A 17,803-nucleotide genomic window follows, 5' to 3' on the forward strand; every position below is an offset into this window, starting at 1 on the left:
CAGTCCCTGTTCATGTGATTTATTTGTGGAACATGCTTTTTCAATGCTATGATAACAAAGAGATGATTACATAGTTGGATACACTTCAAGTAGCAGAGTATTTCATAAACATTTTTATCATTTCCAAGAACATTTAATAGAATTAATGCACAGGCATCCAACCTTTTTTAGGCTAGGGGGCACAACAGATAAAATACTGAAAGTCACAGGCTGCATGACTAGTCACGCAAGTGGGTTGTTCCTTACCCTTAATTATGCATTTTTCAAAGGAGAATTTAATTTTTGTTATTTACATTTAGTTTTTTTTTTTTATTTAATAATTAAATACAAATATCATTCCTATTGTATTGTATAGTAATAATAATATTTCTACATTCTGAGGAAATAAGTAAAGTACTTACAAAAATCTTGACTGCATTAAACAGTTGCTGCATACTCAGTATATATCACATTCCATTATAATCTGATCTCTTGAAATTGAAGCTATAGATACATAAAACATGAGAAAGCAATGTAGAAAAATCAACTAAGATTAAAAACAGATATTTTCAAAAGTCAATGTGATACTGTATTTTGTGACATGCTAGTTTTAAACTCAGGGGATCCATAACATTGAAGGCTGCCTACATAGCCATGGGCCACACAATGTGAGGAAGCAGGCTCCATGCAACTTACAGGTTAGGCACCCTTAAGTTAATTGCTTTCCAGAATGGATAAAGTCTGAAAAGCAGGGTTAATAGTCCACCACTAGGAGCAGTCAGTATGTATGTGCTGTGCTTATTAAATGAATTTGACAGATAGTACATTGAGGAGGGCTTTCTCCAGTGCCAAAACAGGGGCAGGGTGGATGGCCACTTGCTTCAGGCACATCAAAGTCATAACAATCCATATAGAAATATAGCTAGAGGCATTCTATAATTTGGGAGGAGGATTGCATATTTAATATTTTGCCTTTGGCCCAAAATTACTTTGTTCTACCACTGGCTTCCTGCCATAAATAGATAGTGTGTTAGATTGGAATGGCTAACATAATCTTGCCAAAATCAATTCATCCCTAGTTTGCCTGAAGCCTGATTCCCTTAGCTGTGATTCATGTTTGATCTGCAGGAATTTATCGTTCATTTGAGGCCACAGTTGTGACTAGTGGTCTCTGCACATCCACTTCCAGAGATGCCTACATGACCAAATGTCAATTAGAAGGCAGTTGATTAATTGCATAGATGGAAGTGGCATAACTTTGTTGGATCTATTTTGCAATGGGATGGAGGATGAGAAGTTAGTCTGGATGGCAGTAACTGCACTTAAGGCATCTTGCACTTCAAGTTGCAGAGTATTTCACACAAGCTTTAATCTCAAGTTTACCATATAACATATCTTGTATTAAATAATATATACACTGTACTGCCACTTTATTAGGTACACCTACTTAGTAGTGTGTTGAGCCTCCTTTAGCCTTAAAAACAGCCTGAATTCATCTAGGCATGAATTGAACAAGATGCCAAAAACTTTGTGCAGGAATGGAGTACCATGCAGACATGAGTGTGTCACGCAGTTCCTTGAGATTCGACGGAGGTGTAGGCTTGCAGCGAACAGCTCGTCCCAAAGATGTTCAACAGGATTGAGATTCAGGACTGAGCGGGCCACTGCAGCAAAGAAAAGTCATTGTCATGTTCCTGGAACCATTCCATAGCGATTCGGGCTTACTGCACTGGCACATTATCCTGCTGGAAGTAACTGAGGATAAACTGTCAACATGAACGGATACACTTGGTCAGCAACGATGTGGCATTCAGGCATCAGACATGACGGGTCCATGGATTCATGTTGTTTTCGCCAAATTCTGAGCCTTTTATCAACATGATGCACCAGGAACTTTGACTTGTCAGACCAAGCAACTGTTTTCCAATTCTCAATAGTCCAGTACTGGTGCTGCTGCTGTGCCCACAGAAGGCGTGCTCTCTTGTTCTTCATTGATAACAAAGGTACGCGATGTGGCCGTCAGCTGTTGTACCCCATTCGTGACAAAGTATTACTAGTGGTCCGTTGAGATATTTTGTTCTGCGCACAAAAGGTTGTATTCTGACGCGATATGCAACATTGTGGCCTGTCTGTTTGCTTGCACAATGCTAGCCATCCTCCTCTGACCTCTCTCATCAACAAGCGATTTTCTTCCACAGGAGTGCCACTGAAAGGATGTTTTCTCTTCATTGCACCATTCTTGCTACACCCTTGAAACTGTGCACGAAACGTTCAGGAGAACTGCTGTTTCAGAGATGCTTTGTACAGCACATCTTGTACCTACTACCATGCCACGTTCAAAGTCCGTTAGATCACTCCTTTTCCCCATTCTTGTTACAGTGTGTATGCTTAACTGATACTAGAAAGGTTCTGCTGCATTTATATCCACAACTGTGGTCATGTGACTTGCAACATTGTGGGATATGCCATATGTGCGCACAGCAGGGTGTACCTAATAAAGTGGCAGCACAGTGTATATATATGTAGTCTAATTCCAATTGAATTGCATGCAATTCTGCACGGTCTATATCGTGACTGTGAAAGAGGCCAAAACCACTGCAGCTCACAGCTTTAGTGCAACTATATCACAGAGCATTGTAGGACAGTGCTTCCAGATTGTCTATGTTCTTTCACAGTCCATGTTAAAAATGAGACTTTGAAAGAAGAACTCTCCCACCTGAAGGAAATGATGACACAAAGGCTTCTGCTGCAAAAATGATTTTGAGAATTTTGACAAAAATGGTGGTTAGTGCATGTACACTTACAGGTGATGCCAGCAATGCTTGGCTTTCACTCTAGATTTCTGACATTAGTGAAAGAAAAAAAAAAAAAAAAAAATTGCATTAATCACAGCACAACTGTTTCATACACAGGGTAGCATTGGCTGTTAAAACTTCCAGATGACTTACATGACTCGCTGAATTTGACCTTCAAAGATGTCAGGGAGCATGCTTTGCACAGAAATAACATAAACAGATTCCCTTCTGTTTCGCACCAAAAAAGTATAACAGATTTTCAAAAGAGAACATGTGTTCAAGATTATTCAGACTGAAAGACGAAGAAGTGGAAATTTTGCTCATGCAACAGAAGAAAGAAGTGATATCGTGCGTTTCCTGTCAATGACCCCGAGGAACTTTTATGGGCTTCTTTCACTGTGGCTGAATTATTTTAGTTGATCTCAGGCATAGATGGTAAGGTTCTTTCCCCTCTGGAAAGGGGTGTTTTCCATCTAGCAAAACGGGCAAATCAACCAGAAAACACTAATTCGTCGACATATTACACACATGCAGATGAGTTGGTTGTGGGATGGCCCTAATATGATAGTTTATATATATCATGCATTTATAGACAAATTTAAACTTTCACTGGAATAACTCGACATTTTTGAAGCTCTGAACAATCTCAAATTTTAAGCTGCAAACATAGAATACCATGATGCAATAAAGCATTTACGGAAAGAAACAGCTTGGACCCCTAACTTTGTCTTTTCAATAATAAACACTCGAAATGGAATACAGTTCAAATGGGGAAGAAGTCTCTCTCTCTCTCTCTCTCTTTAAAAAGTTTAATCGCAATAAAAACAAAGGAATTGAACACATGTTGAAACCACTATTTGTGTTGCACCCTGTCATCTTGTAAACCTAGGATTTCCCAACTAGTGAACAAACCACAGCATCATCCAATATTCATAATAAACAACATGCCATAGCACCCATGAATAAAATATATATAACCGTTTATTTTTCTTTGTATTATAAAAATTAACAAAGAACTATGAAAGTCCATGAAGAAAATCTTGCATAAATTTATACAATATATAGCAAGGCTAGGTAGGCACAGTGCATACACCTTTGTCTATACACTGTGGCAGTCAAATCAATATTAGTCTTAAGTGTTATTCTTCATACTGAAGCTAGCTGGTAATCAACCAGTCCAGCAAACACCGACTGATAACTGTCTAAGTACATACATTGAAAGGACAGAATTCATGGGTTCCTGGGAAATATTATGCTGTCACCCCCCTCGCTAGTGGACAAACCCACTGATTGGGTGATCATTAGCCGCTGGATCACCAAAGTCCCAATGCTAACACCACGACACAGGACTCTACACCTCAACTGGGCAAAAGAACATCGGAACTGGACCTAGGATGATTTGAGACAGATCTCCTAGTCCAATGATCCCGTTTCCAGTTATTTCGAGCAGATGGGAGGGTGCAATCTGGTGGAAACTGCATGAAGCTATGCATCCGTCATAAGGATCTATTCAGGCAAGTGGATGGTCTGTAATGGTCTGGGGCGTGTTCAGCTGGCACATGTTGAGACCTCTGGTATGTCTAGATGCATCTCTGAATGGTCCAGGTTGTGTCCATCCTTGCAGACCATCTGCATCCCTCCATGGTCATGCACCCACAGGGCAATGGACTCTTCCAGCAGGACAATACACCTCCCCACAGAGCCATGGCGACTAGAACATGGTTCGAAGAGCATTCTGCAGGTTTTACCTGCCATGGAATGGCCTCCCCATTCACCAGTGTGGAGCATCTTTGGGATGCTGTGGAAAGGTCCGTTCGAGTTTTGGATCCTCCACTCAATAATGCAATGGAATTATGGACAGCGATGCAGCAAGCAGGGATGAAAATGCCTGTAGAATGCTTTCGTAAGCTAGTGTACTGGATGCCTAGACAAAACTATAGGTTTGACACGGACAAAGTTTACAAAATGGGCTGAACAGCCCTTCCGAGATCAACAGCAATTACTAACTACCAGATTACTACCTGATATGGAAGTTGCCCCCACAGGCCATGTAAGAAATCACCATCACTAAGGAACAGTTAATGTTATCAACGTCTTACCAAATAAGGCTGCTGTTGGGTCGGATATTTGCAATCAAAATATCCTCGATCTATATTGTTGAAATCATGTTACATATTTTCCAGTGCATATTAGAAACTGGGACTGTCCCAACTCTATGGACAATTACTATGTAAACAGTTCCAAAAAAAAAAAAAAAAGTGCAAAGTTGACTGATTTTCGTCCCGTATCTAATGGATGCTCCCTCCTGAAAATTTTTGAAAAGCTGTTACTTCCTGCAATAATAAACCACTGCTTCGGTGACAGGCCATCACATCTCCACACCACCGATCTATTATAACAAACCTGCTTGACACACTGGGATTCAACGTGCCATCAGTAAGAGATCTAAAATAGACAATTTTTTTTTTCATAAAATAAGCTTTCAACAATGTATCAATTCAAACAATGCTGCGCATATTAAAGAATTATTCTAAGGCAACAGACTCTTTAATCTGCACCCTCCTTAACGAAAGGATACTCATTATAACCCATAGTCACTACCAGAGTATGACAACTGTAAGAAGAGGGTACCACAAGGCAGGGTGTTATCTATCACACTCATCTTAGAACCATTCCTAGAAAAGTTTACAAACTTCAGTTCTTATGCAGATGACTTGAAGTTATTTGTCATCTCTGATGCTATGAAAAGCGTTAAAGAGATGAAATACTGCTGCACAAATTAATTGACTTGTTGATTACTTATAGATGGCAGGCTCCAACTTAATCAAAAGTCCTCCCAAATATCTATCACGAAGAAGCAGATTCAAGCTGTAATAAATGGCAATAAAGTCACCATTTCTTCCCATGTGGATCTTGGTCTCGCCTGGGATGAAAACCTTACTTTCCAGGACCATTTCATATATACAAAGAACAAAAACATATGCAGCCTTCTGGGTGATCTGCCAGCAGCTTGTTGGTTGTCAGAATACATCCCTCATTTGCAAATACATTGAAAGGTGACTCACACCCATCACCTTATACACATCTGAGCTATGGTCCTCAGCCCCAACAAGTATTGCAAAGAAATTCCTGGCAATTGAATATTGGGTTCTGAGGTGGTTGAACAGGATCCATGGTAACCCATTCACCATTTCTAGATCTATACTAGATGCAAACATGAACAATCAAAATTCTGGAAAAGAACCTCATCACTCGTGTGAAACTACCAACTAATAGGATAGATCGTTGAAATATGGATACATGATGCTTTGATCTCAACGTGCAAGAAATCATAGCATCATGTACCCATCCTAGAGAGCAACAATGTTATGGGTTGACTCTTACCAACCTTGTCTGCCTTAGAAACATGTTCCCAACAAATATTACTGAACATTTCTCAACAAGCTGCAAATTGACCCCAACAAACTATTGGATGGCAAGAAATACAGGAAGAATATCCTGGAAAACTTGCATCAAAGCCTTTGCCTACAGTGAATCCTTGTCAGGATTCACTGTAGGCAAAGGCTTTGATCACATCACTCCATCTATCAGTCCATCACATTTACAAGCTTCTGTACTTGAAGACTTTGGCTGTCTTTTTAATAGAGTATAACTGAATTCCTATTATAAACTTAAATTTCCTATGTATACAATATTCACACCTAAGTTGTCTCCCTCATGGGTGGCATTCCTAGGGTATGTGGCGCACCCTTTAAAATTTTCTTCATATGTATGAAAGTTTCAGGTGCCCCTTGAACGTTGATGCCCATGCTTAGATAGCAAGGTTTTTTCCCCCAGCAAAACAGACAAATCTACCATAGAACACATGCATTTAATAGACATGAGACACACAGCACGGCAGATGCATTTAATTATTCGGGTGGCCTAAAATAATAGTTTGGTTTGGTGCCCGGGTGCAGTGCACTCTCAGGACAGCCTGCCCTTGCCCTCATGTTAATATACACTGAGTAATCATTGAATTATGACCATCCCTATGAAAACTGAATGCGACCTATTGACCACGTGAGGTAGGAGAGTGCGGAGTTAGTCTACCTACACAGCATAGATAAGGTGTCAGTGGTTCAGTAGGTAGTAAAATTCTGAGCGTGATGGGTAAAAAGAAGGATTTATCGGACTTTGATAAAGGACAGATTGTGGGTGCTCGATGAGCTGGTGCCTCGATTTCCCAAACAGCTGAACTGGTGGGGTGTTCCAGAGCCAGCATAGTTAAAGTGTATTTAGTGTCAGACAGCACCAGGGGTTTCTCCCATCTCCGTGTAGTTTTCATTGTGGGTGTACCAGTTCACTGGAAATGCCAGATTTAAAGTGTATGGATATTGTACATGTGTAGTGTTGTGTACCATTGTTCATCTGGTCGTTTAGCTGCTGGACCCCTGCTGAGGCCCAAAGTTTCCTCACCTAGTTAAAATGGTCAAACAACAACCCGATGGCAAAACTGCAAAGGTCAGCGAAAGGTTGATATTAGAGGCGAGTGCAAGATCGACGACTCGTACAGGCATAGCACTGTTGAAGAGTTGACTACCCAATACAACATGGGCCAACCCGGAACAATATCTAGCATGACCATGCGTCACTCGCTTGTACATATGGGCTATACCAGCAGATGACCGCTATGGCATCCTCTCCTAACCAAGGTTCATTGCCATAAAAGACTTGCCTGGTGGAAAGAGCATGCAAGTTGGATGTTAGAAGACTGGAAGAAAATGTGCTGGTCGGATGAGCCACGTTATTTATTCAACACCGTAGATGGTCGTATACGAATTTGGCATCAATGACATGAGGCTCTTGATCCATCATGCATGGTATGAAAAGTGCAGGCCAGTGGAGGCAGCTGTATGGTGTGGGGCATGTTTCACTGGCAGGAACTTGGACCCCTGGTGCATGTGGAACAACGTATCACTGGACTCCGCTATCATCAACTGCTTGCTGACTGTACACCCTGCTATGTTGCACTTTTCCCCAAATGACGTCTTCAAGATGACAATGCGCCGAGGCATCGGGCACTTGTGTAGGAATGGTTTAAGGAGCAGAGTTCTGACTTCCAGCATATCGATTGCTGACGGGGCTAGCCGGGTGGGTAAAGTGCCTGCCTGGAAATACAAAGGTCTCGGGCTTGGATCAAAGTACTGCAAAAACCTTGGGAGGTGCAGTATGGCCACAGAAGCCAATGAGCCAACAACTACAAAAAAAAAAAAAAAAAAGCATATCGATTGGCTTGCGAACTCTCGCGATATCAATCCCTTATGGCACTTGTGGGACACTGGAAAGGCATATCAGGTGTCTGGATACACCAATCACCTCTGTACCTGCATTGCTGACCACATTACACAAAGCTTGGTTGGCCATACCTCCCAAACGCTTCCAATATCTTGTTGAATCAATGCGTCGGATAGCTGCTGTACTGAGGGCAAAAGGAGGACCTACGAAATATTAGGTAGGTGATCATAATTCAGTGATCACTCAGTGTATATACTGAGTATTCTTATACTATGCCAACTCCAGTCAAACAAATAGCGTTCAGTTAACGCTATTTGAAAAATTATACCACTTTTCACTTTACATGATGCAAATTTCCAGTTAACGCGATTTTTTTTTTTTTTTATGCGATAGTTGAAAAAGATTTGAATCGCGCGTTAAGCTTACCGCCAGTAGTACGGTCAATAAACAAACGTTTGCCTGCTGCCCGCCTCGGTGTGTTCCATTGGAAGAAGAAGTGTTACTTGTTTTCTCCTGCTAATAAAGTCAATGCATAAAAATTCAAATTTTTAAATGAGCCAGATGAAAAAAAAAAGTTACCGCGAAGGAGATAACGGTAAAAGAATTAGATAAAATCTTTCGTATCGCATAGAACCTCAAACAAAAGGTTTGATGTTCTCTGCGATATTTAGTTCGCCAGGGCCCAGAGAAGATTGTTGTCGGCTATCGGAAATTGATTGATGAAAAGAGAAAGTCAACACTGTTCAAATATTTCCGCAACAGTCATTTCTTCATTGTGTATTTTATGTCAGAGGTTCACAAACTTTCTCGGTTCACGGCGCTCTTAGTGTCTCAGTAATTTTTTCAAGGCGCACTCAGACCAAAAGAAATAACTAACAGTTCCGCTTAGTAGTTAGGTCCAAAAAATTTAATAAGAAATGCTGGAACTGAACTACCTCGAGCTAGTAGTTCGCGCGGTGTCCGACAGATGTCGAGTATCGCTATGTTTCCCTCGAAAATTTAAAATATTCCGCGGCGCTCAGTTTGGGAACCGCTGTTTTATGCAATAAACATTTAATTCCATAATTATTTTCATTATCTTTTACATTGTATATAGTTAAAAAGTTATTTTTAAAATTCTTTATGGACATTCCAGAAGGTCAAGGACCAATTATAATGTTTCCTATTGGTTATTATATTCGATTAACGCGTTTCCGTTTTGCGCGATGCGCTCGCGGGACGAATTAATCGCGTTAATCGAGGCCCTCCTGTAATTCTATGCACATCCTTCTTACCAACCAGCTGTACAAGAGGTGAAATCAAAACTTAAACTGAATAATAATATTATATAAATTACTTCATATTTAACTAATCTACTGTGATTCGTATTACAATAGTCGGGCAGTGTTCGTTCAATTAGTCATTAAAATTAGGAATTAATTATACATCGCAAGTACGCTTTTTTTTAAAAAAAATCCGCATGGCCCTTGATCACATGCCTTATCTTGAAAACAGCTTGTCCTCTGCGCATTAATAAGTGTAAATCGGTTACTTCCATGTGGATAACAGCGATCTGACTTGCTGTCACGAAGTATCATCGTATTTTTCGTGTCATCGTTCGAAATGTTTTCCCGCTGTGTATACACAGCCCCGCAAAGTCAGGCAGAAATGTGCCATTTACCTTTGAAAATAGTCATAAAAGTTAGTACAAATAGATCATGTCTATACGGAGTACGTTAACCGAAGTTATTACAGTGGCACAGTTTTATTACATCCCATATTGCGAATGCCTTCACAACGATTTTGTTGCCGATTCGGCTGTACTTCGAATAAGCAACGCTTTCCCTCCCATAGACGACCATTATTAAACACGATTTGGCACCTACCCACCGATGAAAGGCCAAATAGTCCAGAAACGGCCGTTTTGTTGATATCCATTTAAACAGAATAAGTAACAATAGTCTTTTTTATTGGGGAAACGTTACTTATTCGAGGTATAAATGAGCGTGTGTGAGTAAAATAGATGTGGCTCCTTTCCTTTCTTTCGGAATAAAGTTTGGTCTCCTACTATCCTTCTTTCCGCTAACTCTTAAGCTTTTCTCCAACTTTTAGGAGCTTGTACGTTAGAGAGCACTGCATCCCTACACATATACTGAAACGGCCGTTTTGGTGGCATCTACTAAGAATAAGCAATAATAATATTCTCTACTGGGGAAGAGTTACTTATTCAAAGTGCATATAAGAGGAGAACTCCTTGTAAAGGCATTCACAATATGGGATGTAATGAAGCGATTCCATTACAATAGCTTTGGTTAATTTACTGAGTAATGATGATGTATTGCACTAACTTATGTCTGTAAATTTTCCAGCTGTCTTAGGCTTTTGCCCTGAATTTTTACTTTGCAAACTGGTTAAATATGTATGAAGTAAGGCATTAGGGAAACCAGAAAGGGTGAAGGAGTACATTTGCACTCCCGAAAAATTCGTTTGTTTACAAACGTCCTACTATTAGTTTTATTATTATGTACTTTATGATACTATCAAAAAATAAAATAAACTACACTTAGTTTTGCAAGTTAAAAACAGTAGTTTATTTTATATATATATATATTTTTTTTTTTTTCTCTCATCATATTTTCGAGTTGCCTAAAAGTTTGACTGAGCAGGTTCTAATAACAAAGTTTTGAGAACAAATACTCCATAAATTTTTGGCAAAACCATCCTAAACCGATACACAAGATAAAGAATAAGTCTAAATCGAATACAAACATATTAAAAGCCTTCGAAAAACAACACTCAGCCCAATTTTTTTGAAACAATGTGATGTGATTACAGCACACTGCTTGAAACAAACTACCCTTGCTCTGTTACTAGGGTACTCCATAACTACCAACCTGCCTATACGACTTTTCCAAAACCTGGATAACAGCTCAATTAGTGGAGCTCTTCGATGTTAAATCCACTTGGGATAATATTGCCATTCTAAAACTTCTTCCATTCACGGAATGCAGTTTCGAATCTCCGAGAACTTACAATCTTGAAAGAATTCATTATAAAAGGGCTGTCTTTTATGCCTCTAGACTCCTATAGGTGGGGCGGAGATGTTCCATGCTATAGCATAACCATTCCTTTTTGCAAAATCAAATACGCTCCCTATGCAGATTGCATAAAGCTATTTATTCATTCCAATCGCTTAAAATACATCGCTTTTCTGACTTCTTAAATAAAAAAAAAAAAATAAATAATATATATACACACACTTCTAAAACAAGATGTTTACAGGGAAAAAAAAAAAAAAAAATGAAATTCGCTGTTCCCATCAGAATCTTGATTCTCAAAAGGGTCAAATTCATAAGGTTCTAGGCATCATCTAGGATTGAGAACTTTTCCTTCAACTTATACTTGAGAAGGACAAAGCGAAAAACCCTAGAAGCACATTGGAATGTACAACAAAAGTTAACCAAATTCTTAAATTCCAAACTCATCACGAAATTCACCCAATGGTATGGGGTACACCCTATTTCACTCCATGCCTCAATTATTGGCGCCTCTGTAGCCAGGTGGGAAGGAGCACCAGTGTGTAGCACACGCTTCTTGATTAGACCGGGGTTCGAGCCCGTCACCACCAAATACGGAGGATGCGGAAAGGTCAGGGAATGACCACCGCACATCCCCGGAGCAATATGGCCTTAGTTGCTAATGCTCCTAAAAACCAAATAACAACAATAACATAACAGCCTCAATTATCCGATCGTCAGCTCCTACCTACCTTGGTCAGTTTCTGGAAATAGAATTGTAGACCGTCCGATGGTTCAAAAAAGTAAACAAGACATCGTTTATAAAAGATTGAGTAATCCAGTCATAGGATCCGGTTATAACGTCAGAAAGAAATGCAAATAACAAAATAGTATCAAATTTTACTAACATTAACTGCTGAACACGTTTTATTTTTGTCACTATATGACAGCCTTCCACACACTTACCTCAAATGCTATTCGGCGTAGTAACAGTTAATACTTCAACTATGAATATCGCCCAAATGATAACTAGCAGTCTTTATCCGGTTGCCGGTGTATTGTACCCTAACAAGGCAGCCCTTATAATAATTTCTATAGCACTGGCCGCTCAAGGTTTCAGTGTCATAGCTTCTCTCCCCAGACCTTGTCTCGCAGGTTTTAATTTAGAGCAGAACACGTACAAATAAGGCTACAATAGTGGGACGTAGGTTTGTTGTCAACATCCCCTTTTTTTTTCTTATAAGACTTGTGAAAGAAGTCACGTGATTTCCGGTTGCTTTGTTTGTTAATTTGAACTCGACCCGAACGTATTGAATTCAAGCTTCATGGAAGTTTTTATTCATTTATGTTGAGTCATTTTTGTTAGTACTAACGATGGAATTAGACCAAATTCGTGCCGATTTTGGGCAAAATAAATACGCAGATATAGTATATGAAAGACATTCTCAGCGTTTCAGCAATTTTATAAAACATTGCTGTTCCATTACATCTGAAATTAAATACTTTCACGAATGATGCAACTGATCATTTATTTTTTTACATTATTGAAAATTAAAATATTGATTCAGTGATGGATACAAGCCAGACACTTTATATAAATACACACATACATGGAAACGGAAATTTAAACAAGAAATATCCACTTACGGACGCGTTATGAACATCTAAAAATTGCAGTGTAAAAATCACAATTTTTTTAAAATAACTACGTCCAACATGAAAATTATTTTAGAGTGCATACAAGGAGAGAAAAAATATTTTAAAAAATATATATTCATAAATACGCACCCGCTCTGCAAGCTTTGAAATTTTGGATAGAAAATTACCAACAGCCTACTTTAAAATATACTATTTATTAGGTTTTTATTACTATTTATCAGTTGTTTTATTTTTGCAATGAGTTAATGGAGAGTTAAACGGTTGACCGGAGCTAAAAAGTAACTAAAAATGTCTTACAGTAGTAATGGAGGCATGTGATGCAAGAAAGCAAGCTTAACAGCCCAAAAAAAAAAAATAAATAAATAAAAATAAATTCTGTACCAGGTACATAATGTGTCCTGCCGCTAGCATATTTATGACTCAAATGTCAATTTATTTTTACATTTAAGAGTCATCGGCAGGCGTTAAAAACGTTTTAATTTTCAGAAATTAATAAAATTCATGGATAAATAATATAACAATGTTTTTATTTTATTAACATATCGGTTACTGAAAGTATTGGTCTGTGATGACTAAAGCAAAATATATAATTTTTACATTGAAGAGTTTACGACTAAATGCACCATTTCTAGTTGTTCAATTACGTGTAGTATTTATCGAGAGATCTGATGACATGCCCAAGTTGAAGAATGTTTTCATAATGTGCACAACTATTTTCCAGCCTCAGAGTTTAATTGTAAAGAAAGAAATTACATTCAATCTGAAAATACCAGGTGGTTTGAAACTAGATGCGTTTCGAATTAACGCATTTCCCAGTTTCCGAAAGTTTTTTGTATCTTAAAACCTTAATATTTCTGTTTATAAATTTCTTAGCTTTCCAACGATATGCTATACGTCCACATTATTCCGTGATAAAATGTCCTTGATCACATGTTTATATTTTATTTTCCACTATCCTGTAAAAACTACTGCAATTTTCAGCGGTTTGAATGTTCTTCCTCTAGTATAGAGCTAAGATGAAGCTCCACGCAAAATTTCATTAAATTTGGTTCAGTAGAAGATAAATTAAACAGGAATAAATTTTCGCAACGCTTTTCGCATGACGGTTTTTCTTTACAAGATTTTTGTAATAACGCCAGTAAAAACGTTTTTAACGCCAAAAAAAAAAAAAAAAAAAAAAAAAAAAAATCATTTCACACATCTATTCGCTATAAAAGTTTGTCCAGTTACTCGAATTTATCAACTTACACAACAACAGATGGAAGTCTGTTCCAGCAAACTACCCGCTGGCTAAAGGCAAATTTCCGCGCATCTATTCTACAACTGTCTTTCCTAAATTTGAATTTATGCCCCCTCAGATACGTAATCTGAGCAAGAGGAAGAATCCCATCAGAATTGAACCTGCTCAACCCACTCAAGGCCTTATGCACCTACCTGCAGAGATAGTATTATCAGTTTGTAAAAAAACTTATGCTATCGCTTTATCTTTGTGTGTGAAAATCTGCTAGTTTGACGACGTACGCTACTCCCCCCCCCCCCCCTTTAATAATTATTGCTGTTCTGCATTGTAATATTCTATTTATAGAGTGCTAAAGGTGTTACTAATAAATGAAACTGCACGTTACCAAAACGAATTCAATTTGTAATGAGAATTTACGTATTAAAATGAGCGTAAGTTTGGCAGCTTTTTTTTTTTTTTAATTGATTTTTATTGCGCAAAAGTTCTGGTAAAATGAACGGACAGTAAATAGATATACTGTTTATGCCATAACGTAGGAAAAATTACCCACTATGCACCTGCCTAAATAATGCTAACACTTAATTGTGATAAAGAAAATAAAAGCTTCAAATCTGACCACGCAAATTGTTTCTCAATGGAAAGTTGTATGAAATACGGGTTTGTAGGTCACCTGTATAGGATGAGTTCGCCAAGTCTGGAACCGCAGACGTAGTTGAAAGTTGTGGCTTTTTGCTGGTGCGAAAGCGTGGCTGTGGTCTTGCTGAAGTCATTTTTAGCTAAATTAGGAGACACTCTTGGCGTCATCAATCATTCTACGTATAGTTTTCAGTGTGGGTGGTCGCTGTTGCTTATTCCGATGTTTTCCAATTTCCTTTATATTTCGCAAATTTCAGTGTAATGGTTGCTAAAAATCCTTTCGGAACGTTACCATTAATTCTGTTCTATCCATTCTAAATACAGTGGTTACATTTATAAGTGCCGTTCTCCTATGCAAGACACTAGTTTCATCATTAGAGGCCGAAAAGGGGAGTCTAAAAAAAATTTTAAAACCCATGCTGTACGATTTTTGAATGGTCTCTAAAGACATTGGCCTTTCTCAAACGAAAATCAAGGCCTTGCAGGCATGACAGCAGCTAATAGTATGCAACTAATATAAGATTCATTGCTCAGCAGTGACATTTTCAGAAATGAAACAAGAAAAATTTATTACACCACGTAGTATTAAAATAAGATCTGTTATTGCGCATGATCTCATTTTCTGATCCTACTGTAAAAACCGAAGTGAGTAATGGCTACTTTTAGGAGGTTGCTGTAGGTGGAATGTTGCCGGTTTGCAATTTTTTTTTTTTTTTTTTTGTCATTGAGAATTTTTTATAAATCGTCCGTTATCCTCAGGAGTAAAATAAAATAAAAGTTAATAAGAAGGAATATGGAGTTGACAGACGCAGACTAAATTCATAGCGGGGTACGTTAGTCTCTTTTAATTATTATTATTTTTAAAGTTTTACAATTGTTCAGGCAATATTATTATTATTAGCAGCCATATGGTGCAAAGGAAGTCTGAGGTTTTTGCTGCACCAGCAAAAAAAAAAAAAAAAAAAAAATCTGAATAACCCCAAGAGAGATTGTTCGTTTGGTGATTTGTTTGAGTCACATCGACATCTATGGCCATAGTTCGCCATACATATGGTAGTACGTATGCTATCCCGAAAGAGACAGAAACAAGAGAAGGGAATTGACAAGCCCATGCTCACTAATGTGAGCCCCTGGGGTTAATACGTTAAGTTTTATTTAATAAATATTCTGTTTTTTTATTCTTTAAAAGTTTTCACCTGCTCATTTCCCCCCCCCCCCCAGAATTCTAGCATGGCTACTGATTTTTAAGCAAAGCTTTACACTTTGCTAGCGATATATATATTTTTTATTTTATTTATTTATTTTTTTTTTTTCCAGATTTATACCCACAACCTAAGCAAAGCGAGCTTTATACTTTTTTGTATGCTGGTGTTCATTTCATCATATTTACTTCAGAAAAGGAAATAAGCTTTTTGCCTTTCGGAAAAACAAGCAACAAAAACTCATTTGACTAAAATGAAGTACAGTACGTTATCCTCTCCCTGCAAACTTTTAGAAATAGGACTAAGCCTATTTCATTAATCAGCCCAAGGTACCTCCTTTATGGTGAATCATGGGATAGAGATTTTCTCATTTCACGCGGGGAGTGAATCCCTGTGTCCCAGTAGTTACTTCGTTATCAAGTGCAAGCATATAGCTTTCATGAACAAATAGTAACGGCCAATAAAAGTAAGGGGAAAATAGTACTAATGCCAAATAAGTAACACTAAAGAAATGCGAAGAAGGGCAAACTAAAATTATCTCAGCGAAGATAAAAAAAATATTTTTTTATACCCCTCCCCCATACACACACTTGATGATAATTCGCAACTAGAAACGGCGTAGCTATTACTGCGGATGGAACTACAGTATGATTATTTGAATTATGCTAAAAATGTTTCATTTTATTGATTTTAGATAACATAAGATCCCTTACTGTTTTTCTCTTTCATAAAAAATAAAAAGAAAAGAAAACACCGTTACATTAAACTTTTGCGATCTCGAGGAGGTTTGTAAATACAGTATTTATGTTTTTAAAAATAAAACACAGCTCCGTTAAATAACTAATTTAGAATTTTAAAAATGTGGAAGTCATACAAAGTCGAATTGTATAACAAAAAAAATTAATAAATTCGACAAAATATTTAACTATAACAAATACAACCTATCTCACCTTCAAGCACGTATAACTACAAATATACTGTTATCACAAAATGGTGCTGGAAAATCCTCACCGCAAAAATTGCCTCGTTTCAATGAGGTTACTGGCCGGCAAATTTTAGTAACGATGCCGTACTTGCAACGCTGTCGGAGTACCATTTGTGTCGAAGCAACAGCGGCCGGGTTGCGTCACAAACTTTCTTTAATTTGCACCTCGCTACAACAGCAACCCTTACATCCAAAAGAAATATGATGTCGTTCGAGTATCAACCTAATTAGCATAGTATTTAATAAGGATACACTGCACAGTTAATAACATACATCTAATAATAGTTTTATAGTATATTTATAAGCATGCAAACGAAAATGAGAACACTTACGCCTGTTTGGAGACAACAGATAATAGCAATGGATGCTGGTAACAGTACGAGTGAAAGTAAGCCTGAATGCAATTTAGTACAATAGCAATATAAATAAGGGAACAGCCCGTTGCATTTTAATTTATAGGTGGGCGTCGAAGAAAGAAGTCGCATATTTTAATACGCTTAAATTTATGTTATACGTTTTTATTTCCAGAAAGAAACTACGCAGCATCACCAGAATGTTCCCCAGTCGTCTGCTTTCCTTTCCAAGCGTTATTCGTCAGACGTTCTTAAAAAATAACATTTCTGTTTTAAAAAAAAAAATGAAGTTTAACATTAATCAGTAACATTTAATTTTTTACAATTGATTTAAGGATTTATTAAATTAATATAAACTCACTAATTAATAATTCTCAAGCTTCAAAAACTAATTTATTAATGTAATAACTAATACGACAAACTATGAATTCTGGTATGACACATCAACAGAAGCTGATTATAACGTGCTTTTAAGCCATGCTCTACCACAATAACATTGAAAAAACAAAAGTAAACCCAATCTGTATTTAACATTTATACTCATTATGTTTATTACTGATTTGTATTTATAACCTGTGTTATTTATGATTAAAACGTTATATAACGAAGTCATAACCGTAAATCATCAGAATGAAGCGATATGCCACTCCGAAAGTGGCCCTCATTGCTTACGTATAGCAA

General features: G+C 37.7%; 1 protein-coding gene across 3 annotated transcripts in view; it reads right to left on the minus strand.

The window, feature by feature from the left end:
• LOC150075186 (galactosylceramide sulfotransferase-like) overlaps positions 1–17,230 on the minus strand; it is a 47,043-nt gene extending 29,813 nt beyond the window's left edge. The window contains exons 1-2 of one of the 3 annotated variants that reach the window (XM_090388642.1): positions 17,102–17,230; positions 402–483 (exon numbers count right to left, since the gene is read on the minus strand). In XM_090388642.1, the coding sequence (XP_090244768.1) occupies positions 402–434 (33 nt within the window). In that variant the 5' untranslated portion in view covers positions 435–483; positions 17,102–17,230. Of the gene's footprint in view, positions 1–401; positions 484–12,013; positions 12,153–16,734; positions 16,815–17,101 lie in introns of those variants that run through there. The other 2 variants (XM_090388643.1, XM_090388641.1) reach the window with 2 other exon arrangements.
• Between the last annotated feature and the right edge of the window lie 573 nt (positions 17,231–17,803).

This window comes from Mastigoproctus giganteus, chromosome 14 (assembly GCF_048544385.1).
Source record: "Mastigoproctus giganteus isolate SK-2022 chromosome 14, ASM4854438v1, whole genome shotgun sequence".
Classification (NCBI taxonomy): Eukaryota; Metazoa; Arthropoda; class Arachnida; order Uropygi; family Thelyphonidae; genus Mastigoproctus; species Mastigoproctus giganteus.